General features: G+C 40.2%; 1 protein-coding gene across 1 annotated transcript; it reads right to left on the bottom strand.

The window, feature by feature from the left end:
- Window positions 1–1,127: 1,127 nt before the first annotated feature.
- LOC145444875 (uncharacterized) lies at window positions 1,128–17,258 on the bottom strand. The gene is made up of 4 exons (XM_080322923.1): window positions 17,176–17,258; window positions 8,188–8,358; window positions 4,921–4,992; window positions 1,128–1,554 (listed from the first exon to the last, which is right to left on the bottom strand). Exons 1-4 carry the CDS (start codon window positions 17,245–17,247, stop codon window positions 1,261–1,263), a joined length of 609 nt encoding a protein of 202 aa, XP_080179049.1. The 5' UTR covers window positions 17,248–17,258; the 3' UTR covers window positions 1,128–1,260.
- Window positions 17,259–18,266: the final 1,008 nt, after the last annotated feature.

Genomic DNA, 18,266 nt, shown 5'->3' with positions numbered 1-18,266 from the left:
CTAGTAGCTTGTAGTCTGCGAACAACATTCTAGTTTCGATCACAAACAGAACAGCAGCAAAGAAAAAGGGATAGTTATCACAGGCCGTTTTCTAAGTCTCGATATTGGTAGTGTCTGGGCCATTGCACGTCAAGGCAATATGACCTCGCGGGCCGTGTATTGGTGACCCCTGGTATAGTACAAAACGAGCAGCCAAACTTTGCACAGTAGCCTAGTTAACCATTTTCATCGTTATGGGAATGCACTGTGATTCGATATGAATTTTTTGCCAGAAGCTATTTCTTTTTCATTCACAATTCATTCAATTTCCTAGTTTTTGCGAATTCGGTAATACTAATTCTAGTCAAATTTGGAAAAAACTGTGCCGCTCTATTTCTAATTCTAATCTAATTTAGAAAACGCTGTGTATTTCTAATTCTAATTCTAGTCTAATTTGGAAAAATCGTGTATCTCCAATTCTAATTCTAATCTAATTTGAAAACAACTGTGTAGCTTTAATTCTAATTCTAATCTAATTAGGAAAAGCTGAAATTTTTCTAGTTGTCAAAGTCTGCTAGGAGGTGGTAAATAAAACTTTTGTGAAAATCATAAATCCCCCAAGTACAAACAATAAGTACGAAAATGGTATCGGCTTCTAAAAAACTTAGAGCAAACATTAGCAATAAAGTTCACTTCCCGCTCAGTCATCTTGATATATTTTCTGATCATCTTGGTGATTAGAGTGATGAGCAAGGGACAAAAAAGATTCCAACAAAACATCCAAACAACAAAAGAAATATATTAGGGTAAGATGAGATTAACATATTATGCTGTAACCTTTTAAAAGATTGCACTAAATTGCTTACAATCGAGGTGAATTTCTGAACTTTCTGTTACCACTGAGCCGTTTTTTTAATCAAAAATATGTTTTAGTCAAATGAACCCCATGGATTATCTCCAAAACCCGAGCCAATTTGAAAAAAGGTATCATTCGGAATCAGTGCCCGGCAGAACCGTAACAATCATTCTTACTGTGTCTGCCACAAAATATCTGTTGACCAGTGAATTTATTTCGAACAATCATCATTTGCAAATCAAAATGTACAAATCATGTAATTCAAGGCGTACTCGTCGAATGATTAGCGGCGTACGATATACTTTCAAGCTCCATACAACAAGAGTACATCAATATTAAATCAAAATATACGGCATACCATTTATCGTTATGATCATATTATCTGCTCCGGCTCCGTTGGTTTCATTATTTTACGTTTAAACAGATTAGTCATTGCGCTGGAATAAAGATGTGAAGAATTCTGAAATCTTCGTGAAAATACTGTCCCCTAAATCGATGTTTTCCTGGAAATTATCGATTACATCTTCATTTCTTTCATTTTCTTGCAGAATATTCTCCAGAGTTTGTTCCACCATCGCTCTTTCATAAATCAACTCTTTTATCTGCGCCTTACTTCCGAAGCCTATGACATCATCATACATGTTGTTGAACCCGCGATTCACACGCTGCATGTACTTTGCCTTGAGCTGGACAGGATTGTAATGACGGTCCACCATAACCTTAATTGACAAAATCCGGTAAATTTGTGAGAGTAAATTGAGAAGTAACCTGTCGAAAATGTTACCTATTGGTACTTCGACAAGAGGCAGCATATAGTTAAGTACGCCGTTACGAAATTCAAATATAGAAGTATCATGAAAGTAGATTACAATAGTAATTATTGAGATATCGCAACCTCCTGAAGTATCTGCGATGGTGATTTCTAAACTTTGTTACTCGCGTACCGTTTGAGATTAGTACTGTGCTGACGTATCAACAAGTCTCAAAATTTGATTATGTACAATGTAGCTAAGGTTTGGAATTGAAAAGTGAACAAGGCAGACTGCTCCATGTTGGTACCGGCAGTGGACCTCAAACTACAATGCTGTTATCAGTGGAGTACCAACGTGTTTCTATGAAGACAAGATTAGGTGCGATCAAACAATACGGCAATATCTAAAGCTGTGATGACCGGTAATGGCATGATACACGAGACTTCGCTGAGAATGAGGCAGATTTATTCAACATATGTTATTTTTTTCGAGCTTCGCAATATTTATTGTCACTAGATTTTTTTTATTACGGGTACCCTAGCCGAAATGAATACACATGAAAATGTAGTTTTTGGTATATTAGGGTAATTTTAGAGGGTTCCACTGGCATGACTAATTTACAGTATATTGTCGGAATCAGTTTGAGCGATAGGTGTGCTATATAATGCTATTCTTTCCGATATATTGAAAACTATAATATCCTATATATTCCTATTTATAGCACATTCTCCTAAGATTAGAAATTTGTCAGACTAGACTCCGTTCGCCACAATAGAACGTGCTTCAACTAAACACTGCGTAGCAGTAATTTGCTGATACAACCAAGTAGGCCTAGGCGATGCATAAGCCTACGATGGAAAGACGGTAATTTTTAAACACAGACAAAATAAACAGGAGAGCATTTTTTTCATTTACCAACGAGTATTCAAAGCACCACGCACAAATTAACCCGTGGCAGGATGTGCATTGATGACATTCATAGATGCAATTTTGGTTATTTACTCAAATTAACTGGTCATCGGTAGTCATAGTAGCGTCGTACCATCCGTACACTGACGTTACATTGTGGCTGATACCGGACCTTGCATCGATAAAATAAGGTCTCTGAATTTGGATTAGCTGGTGACTGCGTTTGGGGGTTCGCTGATGCTTTTATGGTCTGTCTGTCGAGAAAGACTCAGAGTCACGGAGAAATAGGATATTAACTTAGAAGGTCATGTCATCTGCCATGAATAATGTGCCTTATGAATCTAAGAAGCAATAGTTTAAATCGACGTGGCTTAGAAAGTCGACGTAGCCGCTACGAGTAGACCCAATCAAGACACAATTTGTATACTTCCACTCTTAAGAAGCGCATGTTATTGCAGGCCAGAAGTAGTCAACTGGAATATTCTGTGACCAAACACCTGCGACCCGAGTATGTTTTTCTCGTAACAAGTACCAGGCCTGAAATTCGTGCGGCCCGCACCATGGGTTGAAAGCATTTTAAGTATATATCTAGGGTCCTCCTCGCCATCTTATTCGCGTAAGCGGTGTCTTACATACGGCTTAGAGGTTGGCCGTGCTACAGGTCTGCAGTTACGGAGCGGAATAAGAATGAGGAATATCGGCCTGGCTTGGATGAAAAATTGACCATAGTAGTCGACAAACACCATGAATACCACAAATAAACATATTTTACGTCAGAGGTCTCAAACTCAAATGTGCTCGCGGGCCAATTTCCTACTTCTGATGACGCCGCGGGCCGCAGCATCAATAATACGGATATTCAATGTATGATTTCCAGGTAGGCCTTGTTTAACGGGATCTTGCAGACAAGCATTCCACAAACATCGTGGAAATGGAATTCACTATTGTACTATTCATGCTTGATACGGAGAAAATCACACTTTCAAATTTTCGGATCAAATTGTTTTTGTGCCGGGCATAATTTGTTAAAATAATGAGTTATAGACACCATGCGAGACGATTGATTATGACATCGTAAAACTGTCGGGTTATGATATTGCAGCTATTGGACCTTTGACGTGCCACGATTTTACGTAGAATATTTTTAAATCTACTAACGATTGATCTGATATCAGAATAAATTCGTAGAGATAACATTCCACAGCATATCGGCCTAATTCCACAATGCATCTCGTACCCCCTGATGTGGTTCTTCGTACCCAGATGGGCTCTACGGACCCTGGTTAAGAACCCCTGGAACAGAAATGCTCAATAGCCAAAGAATGCATTGGTGTTACAACTGTAGAGCGTACTATTACCTTACTCGCCACCGATAATAACATAGATAAAGAGAACGAAAACACCCAGCATGTAACCAACTATGCGTCACGGGGGGTCACAGAATGCCGATGGTTGCCAGGCTGGCTTGATTAGATAGCTATCTATATAACCTACGCAACGCAAGCTACGACCTTTTGCTGTAATACTATATATTCCCCATGACAGTTTCATAGATTGTAGCGTTCATAGGATTACCAAGTCCCCGTTGCGAGTCGCAAGTACTTCTCTAATTTTAACGCTTGACCCGACTCAACTCGAGTCGTTTTTATTTATTCACCCAGTTAATCCGAAATAGATTATAATTTAACGAAAGGTCCAACCAAACCAAATCACAATTTTCAGTCAGAAATCAACAACGGGTCATGTTTTTTCATCATGAACTAGAAATGTGACGTAATAGCTCTGATCTTCTACTGCATGGTCACTTTTAAAAGTGATGTGATAGTGTTTGTTGAGATTTCAGTGATTTTTATAGCATAGTTTTAGGGTGAACATTAGGTTCTTGTATCTAAAAAGGATATATAGCACTTGAATATTTTGATGAATACTTGAAATTTCAAAATGCCGTCGCGGGCCGCACAGAATGATCTCGCCGGCCGCATGCGGCCCGGGGGCCGCGTGTTTGAGACCTCTGTTCTACGTACCGTCGTTGCATTTGAAAAATATCGAAAAATATATTGAAATATTAAAAAAATATTCAACCGACAGTTTTTGCTCAAATATTGTAATTATAATTAGGCAATAATTATTGCTCTTATAGTCTAATTTTCATCTTTGAGAGGTCTCCTAACCGTGATAACCGTCCATGCCATCAAATTATACGTTGAAATTACAAATATTCTGGTTGTTCCTCCTAATATTTTTTAATATCACAATACGATGACGCGAAATTCTTCACTAACATTCATGAGGCGTGTCTAAAACATCTGAGAACAACTGTGATATGCGTTAGACATCGATGTCGTGGATAGAGAGGTATAAGTCTCATTCCGGAAATCAATAGAGCAAATAAAATGTATTGATTCTTAACTTAAATTTCCTCACTTTTTGGAATTCCTCATGTATAGTTATCACAATGTGCGTCATGAACAGAGTGAGTTTTTTCTCCATGTCTTCCTGTAAAAGTCGATAATGTTAGTGAATGCTTGAAATTTTCGATTTATATACTGTAATGTATATCCAAATGATGCACTTTATTCTTCAGTATTAACCTTGGTTCAAATTCGATTTGCAGATGTGTCGCAATTGTAAATCACGGTGTACATCTGTACATCTGTACATCTGATACAACTTTCTGTCTAAATATGCTCCGAAATATGTTTCAATTTTTAACCACAGTTAATGCAAAATAGTAGGTTTGTACTCGGTAGAGGTAGGAGAGGTAATACTACTCGTTACGTAGGTATGTGCAGGGTAAATAACTTTGATATTTTCCCTTCGCGTATGCCGACATGGAAATCATCAATTGGCCACGGAATCATACATTCAGCGACTTGAAAACGCTGCGATATAATCATGAATCGACTTCAAAAAACGAGAAATCAATAACAACCACGTCATCTGATGCCGTGACGTCATTGTAATATAATCTGATATTGCTGTTATATGATGCCAGGGCTTCTGTCTATCCGCGTCTTAGGATCAATTTCACCCACAAACTCTTAGTTCGTACAAAATCCTGTTTTTTATCCTAATTCAACTGCATCAGTGCGCGCGTTGTAGCCTTTAGCGCGATGAAAAAAATGGGTAATCCGGTTGCGTGTGTCATGGTTCGAAATGTGATGATTACCACCAGGCATTTAATGACTCGAGTTGTGCTTTTTTGATGACTCGACTTGGCTCGAGTCGAGACAAGGCATGCAATCGATTTGCAAATTCAAAAGTTTGGTCATTTTCATGGTTCTGGCAGAACTGCAAAACTAAGGCACGGAACACAATATCCCTATCATACTTGGAAATTTCCCTACTCTACCATACTTGCACATTCCAATATTCCATGCCGAAATTTCTTCCCATACCATACCATCATAGTGTCATATATGGTGTGGACACGGCGAGACTGAACGGATCACTGCATTGGATTACGTCATGCTTTTTATTTGAGCGAAGGAAAATAACGGCAATTTTTGACCGGATTGCCGAGCACTAAATTCAATAAAACAAAACGGGTATCAATGGACAGCTGCTGCTGTACTGATTAGAAAAATATAAATTTTATTTTGTCCATGGTCCAAGAACCCCCTGAAATCTGCGTCGAAAATTTGCATGTGATCGAGTTTTTACATTGTGACGCAACAAGACTGCCCGCCGCTTTTTTCTTAGACTCACTTTCGTTTTGCCACGCAGAATTTTCATGTCACAATGACCAAACTCGATCACAATGTAAATTTATAGGATGATTTTGGGGTTCCAGGATCATGAACAGAAAAAAAAGTTCGAAATAAGTACAGCAGCAGCTTTCCATTGATACCCGTTTGACTGAATTTATTGCTTCGCAAGCCGGTAAAAATGGCCGCAAATTTGCCTTTGATCTACTCCATATAGGACACTATGATACCATATCATGCCATGCCACTGTTGCGTGTTCGAATCCGACCAGGAGAGGCCCCCAATTCCTACCATATCGTTTTTGTTGGTTTCGTTTTTGTTTGCGGTTTTCATATTTTTTCGGCTACAATGGTCATTTACTTTTGACCGGGCCGACTTTCTTCATTCTGATTCCATATCTGCCAACTTAAAACACGGCCCATCTCGAGAACTTTATTTCTATGAGACAGTGTTTGTGCGAATTAGATGGCAGGCTGAAGCCTAGATAATCCTCCAACAGTCAGGTACAGTGACGTGCGCAAGATGACCAAAATAGAATTGTGAAATCTTTAATAAAATAATATAAATAAATATAGGTATTTTCTATCGATATATATGAATGACTGAATTTTAAACATTTTACGTTGGATGGTTTGCTAATTTATTGTTGAAAAGTATTGCACGAGTAGTGCAGCAAAAGTGAATCACAGAAGGGCCAAGTCACACCTGCGACTGCGCAATGTGCATATCTCATATTAACGTCAGAACACCAGAACCCCGCAAATCGCTAGAAAATGTGTGACTCAGCTTTGATTTTGTTAATTGCAATGACAATGCAAATAAACATGACTAGGCGAGTGACATATGTATTTGCCTTGTAACCCATCGTTTGCTAACAATCCGAAATCGCTGCGTAGTGAAACAATGCGGTATCCACTTCGCAAACCCCGGTAATCGCGAGATTGCCACGGACAACATGCATTCCAGGGCCAATTCATTGACGTGTAGCTGTTATGTATTTTCCATCCATATATATGCCTGACCTACAATTATGGATACGTACAATAAGTAGCTTCTTAAGCAGTCTTCGTGTAAAGCATGCTAATGTGATAAGGAAGATGTCTCCAACTGGATCAGCAACCATTCTGAGTTTATATATTTGTTAATCTGTCTCTAAAGGGGTCACTGCCTTACCAGCCACGACCCTACCACACGTCACTGCTTAGGTAGGAATTCTGGAGTCGACCTCGGTCGGATTCGAATCCGAAACCGTTTGGTGTTGCAGCTGTGGATCATACCACTACGCTATTCCTCGCACTACCAAAGCGTTGGAAGTTTATTTATGCGTCGACCATACTCTTATTTATGAAAGCAATGGTTAAGAAAACCGTGGAACGTAAGTGTTCTGTGCAACAAGTCGGCATATCAGCAATCATAATAAACAATATCCGCGTGAAATCACCGATGTAGCCGAGACATCATCATTATATAATAAATAATACAAAATTAAAGAAGATATAAAAGAGACAGGATATAAAGTCCCAGTTTTGATCGTCTCAAGTGACGTCTCGTTGTCGTGTAGGCTACCTCATCCGGTAATACTGTTTCTATTTTGTTTCTTGGTCAACAATAAAGAAAGGTTCCATTCAGAGCACACTGTAATTATGTTTATTACGCTAATTCTATATTTTCACTTAAAAATCACAATGATACTTTCACCAATGAAAAACTAGTCCACACACTATAAATTGGGACCAGTGATGAATTTAGGTTGGGGTAAGGTTGTGGTAATTGTCTCGACGATAGTTCAGGTAGAAAATGTCAATGTGTCACTTGAAGCAAGTTAGTTTCCGTCACTCCACGGTTATTTGTCTCTTTGCAAACAAAATGAACCATACTTCTGTTACATAAAGGAGCTTTCACGATGTTTAAATGCCACTCAGTTGACACAACCTAAAATATGGATATTATAACCAATATAAGAAGCTTAGGTTAGGCGAATACCCGACTACTTTTCCGCATCGCGGCCATTTCCTCTTTCGAATTTTTCAGGATCACTTCAAGCTCACGATATCCGTCCATTAGAGCGGGACATATCCCATTCAGAAATGTGATGTTCACTGACTCAATTTTTTCCAGGTAATTTACCCAGATAAGATCCGGATGAGTAGTTATCTGTAATAAGCATATGCAAGTATTTATGATCAGTATAACCACCGTAACCCAACATCATCATTAAATAGGTCAACAATAATTGAAATGGCGTACGATGCAATAACGGAACACGGACATGCTTGTGGGCTCAGGATCTCGTCTTTTCCCAACTCGTGGCACTCGCAAACGAAACTCAAAACAACACAAATCTATACGGTTATATATTAGATTATATTCCGTGGCACAATACTCGAAAGGGCCATTCACACTAAACTCATGTTCTCATTATGGTTTGGGTTGCCATTTGTCCTACTTTTCCGGGAAATCGAAAATGTCCTCCGATGACGCTTAAATGTCATCCTATTTGGAAATTATTCCTCATTTACAGCTTTGACAGCCAGGCAAATGGCCATGCTGAACTAACAAACCCCACAAATGACGCGAAACCTTTAATGCTATCGGTCGGGCGGGTCATTCGGAAGTAGGACTGGAAAATATACTTTTTTTCGTCAAGACGGGTTTTACATCGGACATGAATTCTGAGTTCCCGGAACCTGCTTAAAACTTTGATCGACCACAGGTGTCTGATTGACCTCAACAGCTATTGATTTATCTTACGTTAATAAATTCATTAAATACTGTTTTAATCTCTATGCCTTAAACTTAAAGTTTACAATGAACACGATTTATTCCTTGTAAGGTTGAGGAATAAGCGAATATTGAATCGAGTCTGTAATCTGGCTCGCCAAATACTTTATTTCCCCATATCAAGCCCGCTTACCGGAGAAATGTGCCGCCCATGCCCTAGATCAGGGGCGGGCAACTTCTCCAGTCGGCGGGCCGGATATAAGAAAATTAAGTACTTCGCGGGCCGGATTGCTGAATCGATACATTATTTGCCCATTTCTTCACATATACATTATACATGGTATGAATCGTATTTAATGATAGTATTTTAACGAAGCAGTGTTATTTAAAAGCAATTTCTCGCCGACCATGACGAAGAAAATGTGTATTTGAGAACAGCATTGTCATGTGGTTCTCCAACTGGAAGGAAGGACGTAGTTTATTTTTGGCCTTGATGTTATTGCGGCATATACACCGACTCACGATACACATACACACGATCTGCGCATATGCATACCATGAGTGCATAAAGTGCATATGCCGCTGGACAAGGAAGTGCAGATATAGCCTTTACGGCTTTCCAAGTCATGCACCACCCCTCCATGCTATCCCAGTAATGCATGAGCGCCAAGCAGGGAAGCCTTGGGTACCAGTGTTACTAATTAGGTCTTTGGTCTGACCCGGCCGGGAATCGAACCCACGACCTACCGATCAGAATGCCGGACGCTTAACCATTACGCTATCTTGTCGGTTTTTTTTAACACGCCACCCCCCTTTTGATAGTGAAAAATTCCGCGCCCACTTATCGTGATATCACAAATATTAATGAGGCGAATCAGAATGCTAACCATCCCAACGGATAGTTGGATGGTATTAAAGGTTATGGCTATTGATGAGAGAATTCTTAAATCTGAAATTCGGACCATAGATAGCGTAAAGACCATGAGCCTAAGGTAAATCGCGTGGAGCGCGAAAAAAATCTAAGTTAACTGTCGCTTCGCCCCTTCTCGCTTCGACGAACTTACCAGGAAGCTTCACTCTCGCATGCTGTACAGTGCGCACACACGAATATATTAATATACAGTCACTAAAATTTGATGTAGTAATCAAGTAGTAGGGAATCTCGGCAGACTGATCGTCGGCGGGCCACATTATCATGTAAGGCGAGAAGCTGCCCGCGGCCCGCGAGGGCATTTTGTCCGGCCCTGCCCCAGATGGTCGAGTAGCATCGTCAGTGGCCAGCCCGTGGCCAATCCAACTGTCCTCACGGAGATTCCGACAGGTACATCCAACTCCAGCCTGTAAATACAAAGCCAACTACCACTACTTCACTCCTTAACTGCCTGATACCACCAGTACTTCATGCTGCTGCTCCCGACTACTAATAGGCCTACTTCACAATCACTCCCATCTATCTTCTGCCGCACTCTGAGCCAACTCCCTAACTCAACAAAATCAACACGCGGCCTCCAGCCATACCATGCGAAACATACTATACATAGGTATACTATAGTGAAGCGTTGTTTGAAGTTTAGTTAGGGTGACAGCATTACACTTTCTTTAACCTCAAATCGAAATATTCAATTCACGAGAACGACATATTGATCTATACGCGAAATTTAAAAATTGTAAAAAAAAATCTGACGATCAAATCTGATTAGCTAACTGGAGGTTCGGTATTGTGAGCTCACTATTCGCAACATATTTTATCTGTAACTAAAACAAGATGCCTATGGTGGATTTTAAACTAAATCAGTAATGATATTACAATTCACAACTGGATTGGGTTGGTATCGTTCAAATAGGATGCGGCGAAACAAGGCCCAATAATTTCAGTATAGCCTGATTAAATATATATCTTGTTTTTTTTACATCTTCTCCACGAGATACACCGACAAAACCAAATTCACATATTTTGTTGCAGTAAATAATACAGCATATAGAATCGAAGTGTCATCATTAAAAGCGAGTAAGCTTATTGGGCACGAAACAGAGATATATTCAATGTTCCGATGTCGCTGATGCACCACCGTTTTCTTTCCTTCTTTGCGCTACCTGGTCTTGAAGTTTATGGATCAAATACTTGTACTGGGAACTGGTGCTAGCAATTGACAACGTTGCGTGAGGCCTACTGATTAATCATTATGGGTGCCTATTTGACGGCATTCATTCTTGAAAAATATCCTGCGCATCTTATGTTCGTAATGGCTTTACCGACAATTGGCAGTTGGCACCTATTTCGATTGGAATAAGGGGTAATATTAATAGGGCTAGGGTACAGCAGAACCCCTTGTCAATGTGAAACAACTTCTAAGGAAGCTGATGATTCACGACAAATCTGCTACAGAGACTGTATCAAGGTGCCCAACCGCCGAAGGATTCAGATCAGACATGGGGTGATTACTTCACGAATGTAATCGATTGCGATTACGATTACTTGCGAATCCCGCGATTACGATTACGATTACGATTACAGCCAAATCAGGAAGTAGTCGATTACGATTACGATTACTTTTCAAAAGTAATCACGATTACTCCCGATTACATTTGTTTTACTTCTTAGAACTAATTTCAGAAGAGATATTGGAAGACAATATAAATTTGGCTTGCGATGAAAAAGGTCTAATGAGATAACAACTTTCTTTATCAGTCATACGTCATTTGCTTGTTACGTCATAATGCACCCCTTGCCCACCTCTATGCAGGACTATTCGTCGCACCCAACGATTTGCATTCTTGCCAGGTCCGTAACTGCCACACCCCAGACTCCCCAATAGGACCGGGAGCGAGCTCTAAGGGGACTCTAAAGTATTTTGTAAATCAACGATTTTTCAAGAGAGTTTCTTAACTTGTAAATTTTCTTCGAGCTTCGGGATTTAATGTCTCTAAATAGCTTGATTTTGAAATGCATACCTCTCCCCCTCAAGAAAAAAGCATGCATAATTTATAGGAATAGGCATTTCGGTGGCGGTCATTACCCCGCCACGACACACCAAAAGACGTAAGCAATTTCGGCCAACATTCAACTCCACAAAGTGTGCTACCCAAGAATGACCTTGCCCAAAAGTTGGGTATGTGTCCATTGTCAGTAGCCGCGCTCTGTGGGCGTGACGAATAGTCCGGTCCTTCCAATCTGAGCCGCAACAATGCAAATGCCACCCGGCCGGGGCACTCACAGAGGAATGAAGATATGGCAATTTGTGTGTGCGTCTCACGAAAGTTTTTCTTTTAGTCTGCTACGTTTGGGCGACTACAGTATCTTTTGATTATATAAAAGACGGGAGGTCACGAATTAACAACATACAATAATGAAATTAAAACAACATACCAGATGCTATAATTATGAATTACTTGCCCCCAGCTCTACCGGTAAATCTGAATGAATAGCAAGATAATGCAATTACCAATATTATTGACGAAATTCACTCATCAACTTGAAAACTGACCACCCTATGGGGCCCCAATACCCAGGGTTGTAATGACTCGAGTCATGACTCGACTCGAGTCGCGATTTTTTGGTGACTACACTTGACTCGAGTTATTTTTTGTATTACCTCGACTTGTACTCGAGTCATTTTGCATGACTCGAGACTAGAACGGCCAATACAGACATTCCATGTAACTTCGAAGAATAGTAATGTTACCACATTATTTGTATTTCGTCTATCAGTCCTGATACTTGGAAATGGGGCCGTAAACTGTGAAACCTGATGAAAAATACGATATTATGAACACGAGCCATTCTATATCCCTCGAGCAGAGTTGAAAAAAGTGGGTTGAACCGGATTGATCAGAAAACTGATCTGTGAACATAACGACTTGGACTCGGACTCGAGACAAAAAATATGACTCGGACTCGACCCTATACTAGCTAACTTGGACTCGCACTTGACTCGGGGGGGGGGGGATTGAAAATGAATAGACTTGAATAGATAATGTAAACAACCTACAAAGTACTGTGCAGAGTGAACTTATTAAAGTCTCTCAATGGCTTGCTGCCAACAAACTGAGTTTAAATACTGATAAAACTGTGATGCTACTCTTTAATACTGCCTCTGATAACTTTACTGTGAATCTGAATAACAACCGTATTTCCCTCTGTGACTCAACAAAATATCTTGGAATTGTCATTGACTCTAAATTGTCATGGAAACCGCACATTGCTCATACCATTACTCAGCTTTCTAGATGTGTTGGTGTAATGACCCGACTCAGGCACATAGCTCCTAGATCTGTACTTAGGACAATTTATTTTTCACTTTTCTACTCGTATCTGCAGTATGGCATTATTGTATGGGGTACTGCATGCACCTCTCATTGCTCTAAAACTCGAACCCTGCAACACCGAGCCTTGCGTTTGATGGCCGGCCTGCCCCTTCGAACCAGACTGTCCCAGTTCTACCGCAAACACAGAATCTTGAAATTTGATGACATATTTGTATTTGAAGTTGCAAAATTAATGCATCGATATTTTTCGAATGACTTGCTTCCCGTCTTCAACCATTTATTCGTGCTTGCTCGAAGTGTACACTCCCACAACACCAGATATTCTTCCAAGGGCAACATCCATGTACGCCCTCCCACCAGTAACCTCACAAAGAAATCAATCGAATATGTCGGTCCTGATATCTGGAACACTATACCTACATCTATCAGAGACCTTCCTTATCACCTATTCAAAGAAGAATTATTCAGACACCTTATCTTCTATTACTAACACCACTTGTCTTACCCTTTTTTCCATGTTATTGTTATTATTTATGTTATGCTATGATGAATTAGATAATCCCAACCAACTGCAACCAAATTTATAAAGAATATCTGTCACTGTTAATGCAGGGTGTGATCAGACTAGTTGACCCTACCCAGAGTCATATCGATTACACCCTGTCCTACACCGTTAAGTATCTTGTTATAATTTCATGCGCCAATGTTATTTTCGTTTCGGTTGGACGAATCAATAAATATTTCTCTCTCTCTCTCTCTCTCTGACTCGAGTCATAACTATAAAAGTGAGATTGACTTGCGACTCAGAACATTGTAACTTGGTTACAAACCTTACCAATACCAATTGTTGGAGTGGGGGACGAATTGCTGCTTTGGTTCTGATTGTACCTACAACCCACGCTTACGTGGTGCATAAGCGGAGGGCTATGGCGGCAGGTATAAATGTCGAGTGAAGAATTGTGAAATAACGATTGGCGCCCGTTTGAAGTAGTCATATGAGGATAAGATAAAGTGAACTTAAAATTCTACCTTCCACTTAATACAGATACTGCAAGCTGCCGGTTATGCCGTTACGAGAAACGGCAAAGAACGGCTCGGTTATGATAGATAAACGCAGCGTAACGTTTTATCTGACGAGTACAAAACTTCAAATCTTTGTCCGGTGTACGTACAATACATACGTATACTACATAGATAGGCCTACTGCTCGCCAAGCAGCAACGGTCAAACTGCGTTTAACTATAAGCATAACCAAACATCAATACAAAAGTAACTATTTGAAACTAGGCAGAGTGGTGATTATTATCTTGCTGCAAGGTAGTGGCGTCTGGAGTGTATTGATAACCTGATATACAGCATGGCTTACACTGTTCTAACAATCACACAACAATGTACATAGAATATATATTCACTACGTGTGGATACTTCTTACGCAAGGACGAGCAAAGCTAATATTTCTGACGTAATAATGATCAGTGGCGTTCGAAAATCAACCGCTTGCGCTATAAATAACCTGGTATAATATCTCTTCCTTGTTCTCGAATATCTCTTCCTTGTTCGGTTATGTCATGTTCATTGTACAAATAAAAAGTAATCGTTCTTTCACGAAAAAATCGATTAGATATGCGAAGTAGTCGATTACGATTACGATTACTTTGGATTTTTTTCGAATGTAATCGATTGCGATTACGATTACTTGAAAATGCTGTAATCGTCGTAATCGATTACGATTACTAATCGCGATTACCCCATGTCTGATTCAGATGCATGACTAATATAAACACCATAGGGATCAGTATAAAGCGCGAACGCTACACCTGATTGTGCAATGTGCATCTTGTATAGCCTAACGTATACCAGAGAACCCGTGGATTGAAATCCGTAACGAATGTGCTGTCGCCATAAATTGTCAATTTTGGTGTGCGGCCTATGGTACGGGTTTCCAGTTCATATTAGTCTAGTGCCAAAGTGGGTGCCAGCGCTCCTTGTGGGCGTTGGTAAACGTGAATAGGGCAATCGCAATGAGATGAGCGTTTGGAGGTGCACTGACTATAAATTGGGTGGTAGGGGGAGCTGAGACCAATTGGTGGTTGTTGTTTTGTTTATATTAACGTATATTATTGGCGCTTGCAACTCGTGGTTATTTGCGCCCACACAGTCAATTTCATAATCGCATAATGGCATGTCTTCTTGAACTTCAGTATTTTTTCGGCTCATTTGCTGTCTCCTTTCACGAGTTCGGCTTTCTCTTCGTCTGGGCTTTTCAATGCGCTGTATTACAGCGGGATCGGCGATGAGGAGCCCAGATAAACCTCCGACACATAGAAACATGGCAGAGCCGAGACTCGAACCATCTACCATCGATGTCGTGACTATAGTGTTTAACCAACTGCGCAACTCGCTTCCCCAACCAATTGGTGGTGATGTACTTTTAAAAGGAAATTGCTGCGTAGTTTTGAGACGATTGATGAACAAAAAAGCAAAAAAACGTAAAGTACCAAATGCAAAATCGATTCAGTCAGGGCAATCTATGGCCAACCCAGGCGTTGGGCTATTCTATCAGCTGTACCGGAACAGTTCCCTTTTACTTGACAATGTTGATCCTTCCCGTCTATGGACTTATTCATCAGTCGGCATAATCACTAGAAAGTGTGGTTCGTTGTGTGTTGTGACAACTGCGAAGTTTTTGAACACTGATTTCGGCACAGCGTGGCTTTGGGAAACTGGCACGCGTGATGACACTCTCCGTTTCAAACGATCGTGGAATTTCAAAACATTGCGAAAAGCTTGTTTGCTTGCGGTATTCATGGTGCTTGTCGACTAATATTGTCATTTACACCAGACCGATGTTCATCATTTTAATTCCGTAACTGCCGACTTATAGCACGGCCCACTTCTAGGCTCTTTGTAGGACACCGCTTACGCCAGCGTCGTGACACCAATGGCAGTGGTTCCAATACCGGTTCGAACCAACTAGCCTACTACGTGTCGTGGTTTCTCTAGGAGCTTTCTCCTCATCGCTGACCACACTGCCGTAGCAGTGTTTCCAAAGCCCTGAGAGAAGGTGAGCCGAGCCAAAAGTCGACAGCAAAGTACAGGATATGGACGCGTGCAAGACGAGAGTGGTCGATGATTAAAGAGAGCGAGCATGGTAGTCGTCCGAAAAGTTACAAAGACAAAGGACTGAAATTACTGAAATTAATGTCTTGGCGCAAATGACTGTATAGGCGATAAGCTTCACTGTGTATGTGTGAATAAAAAAAACGAACAAACCAATAATTAAGTGTCTTTGTCCATTTCCGGCGAAATCCGCACTAATCTACTTAATCAATAATCATACAGGGTTACTATACGCCCCAAAAATCGCGAGTGGTCATGGTCATGACATGAGACTGTTCGCGCAAAAATTCTTTCATATTCTTTCACTTATCAATTTCATCATTATTGGTAGTTTGACATATTATTTCATATCCCATGTGATCAGATTCACCGGTAGAGTAGATGGAGGGGAGTTATCGAAAATTTAGTGCAAGCTATAAGTGATGATGCATCTTCGGTGGGGCAATTATTATTAGTCACTTCGTTGCATGCTTATATTTCTTGACCTCCCATTAATATTGTCGGTGAAGTGAGGAGACCACGATGCCGAGTTGGCTTTTTTTTATATAGGGCACATCATTCCCGCGATCGTGGAATTTCAAAACATTGCGAGAAGTTACATCGCTTATACTAAAAAAAAATATTCTGCAAACCATACAAGTCGAATTTATCCGTTCTGGGTCATGATGAATCTGATCAGGGTGAAAGTGGCACAGTCCGGATTCACTAATAGGCACGTGATACATCAGCAAAATTTATCGGTACAAGAATATTTCCAACTAGCTTTAATAAATAATTACTAGGAATTGATGCGTTTCGCAGGAACGGTCACTGTATTGAAATTTGAACTATTATAATTCCATGCAGAAGATAGCCCAAACCTACATCTTCAGATCGATGGGCCGGTCCATCCTCAGCGAATATTTTCCAGAATTCATCAACAGCACGATTGATCATAGCAGTATATTCTTCCTGTTTTAAACAAGCTATATGTGGCACAGAACTTCATAATAACGCGAAACAATAACTTCACATTGTTAATTTATTCGCTAAAAGCTTTTCGACTGACCCCTATCAGTAGCGAACGTCGGTAATAGGGTGGATCAAATTCGAAATATAAATTTATTTTGTTTCTATGACGTATTAATAACAAAAACGACCAACTACTAGACGGGCAAGATACGGTAGTAACGATACAAAACAAAAGTTAACGAGCACATATTCGGTTATAAATAACCGAGAACACAGCACACAACAATAATGAAATATTCCAAGGGTGTAGAGGCGTTTCTTCTGGCTACAGAGAATCGGCTTTCGCAGCTTTATGATCGTAGATTCCAGGACCTTCAAATGAAAAAGAGAACGGCCATGAGCAACTATAGAAAATTGACTGTCATTGTAATGATCAACACATTCTAGATGGGATAAGAGATGCTGTCCAATAGCCGAATTACAAGCAGTACCTTGATCATAATCACGCAGTGTGTCAACAGACTGCGATGACGGAGCTGGAGAAACATTACTTATTCTAATTTGCCGTGGAATATGCTGGTGAATTCTTTGCTGCAAGCACTGAGACGTGCAACCTACATACCGAATGTCATATCGGGTCGTGCATTAATAGAGTATGTTGCTTTGATTAGTCGCAGGTATCACAAGCTTTTGCGTTGCAGGCATCAGAGATTTTGTCATGAAGATTATCTGCGATTCTACTTGTGCTAAGCTGCTTAGTTTGGCTTTAAGGGCCACAATTTTCTCACTGTGTTCTTTTGCTCTGCATTCATCATCAAATTTCGGGTGATGATGTGAAAAGCAAATTAAATCGTCAGTGAGGCATAGTTTTTCACAAGTAGAACCGCAGATAATCTTCATGACGAAATCTATGATGCCTGCAACGCAAAAGGATTTGCTACCTGCGACAAATCAAAGCAACATTATATATGAATGCACGTGCCGATGTGACAGTCGGTATGTAG

The sequence above is a fragment of the Botryllus schlosseri genome, chromosome 1 (genome assembly GCF_051294905.1).
Source record: "Botryllus schlosseri isolate E-star chromosome 1, Bs_hap1, whole genome shotgun sequence".
NCBI lineage: Eukaryota > Metazoa > Chordata > Ascidiacea > Stolidobranchia > Styelidae > Botryllus > Botryllus schlosseri.
Note: the sequence above shows the minus strand (reverse complement) of the source record. Positions and strands in the feature narration are given on the sequence as shown.

Excerpts from the sequence above, each read along its gene's own strand:
- LOC145444875 (XM_080322923.1), bottom strand. The coding sequence starts at position 17,247 with ATGATCAATCGTGCTGTTGATGAATTCTGGAAAATATTCGCTGAGGAT. Across the intron at positions 4,993-8,187 it reads CGATGCGGAAAAGTAGTCGG|GAAGACATGGAGAAAAAACT; the intron begins GTATTCGCCTAA and ends CGACTTTTACAG. Across the intron at positions 1,555-4,920 it reads TACATGAGGAATTCCAAAAA|GTTATGGTGGACCGTCATTA; the intron begins GTGAGGAAATTT and ends TTGTCAATTAAG.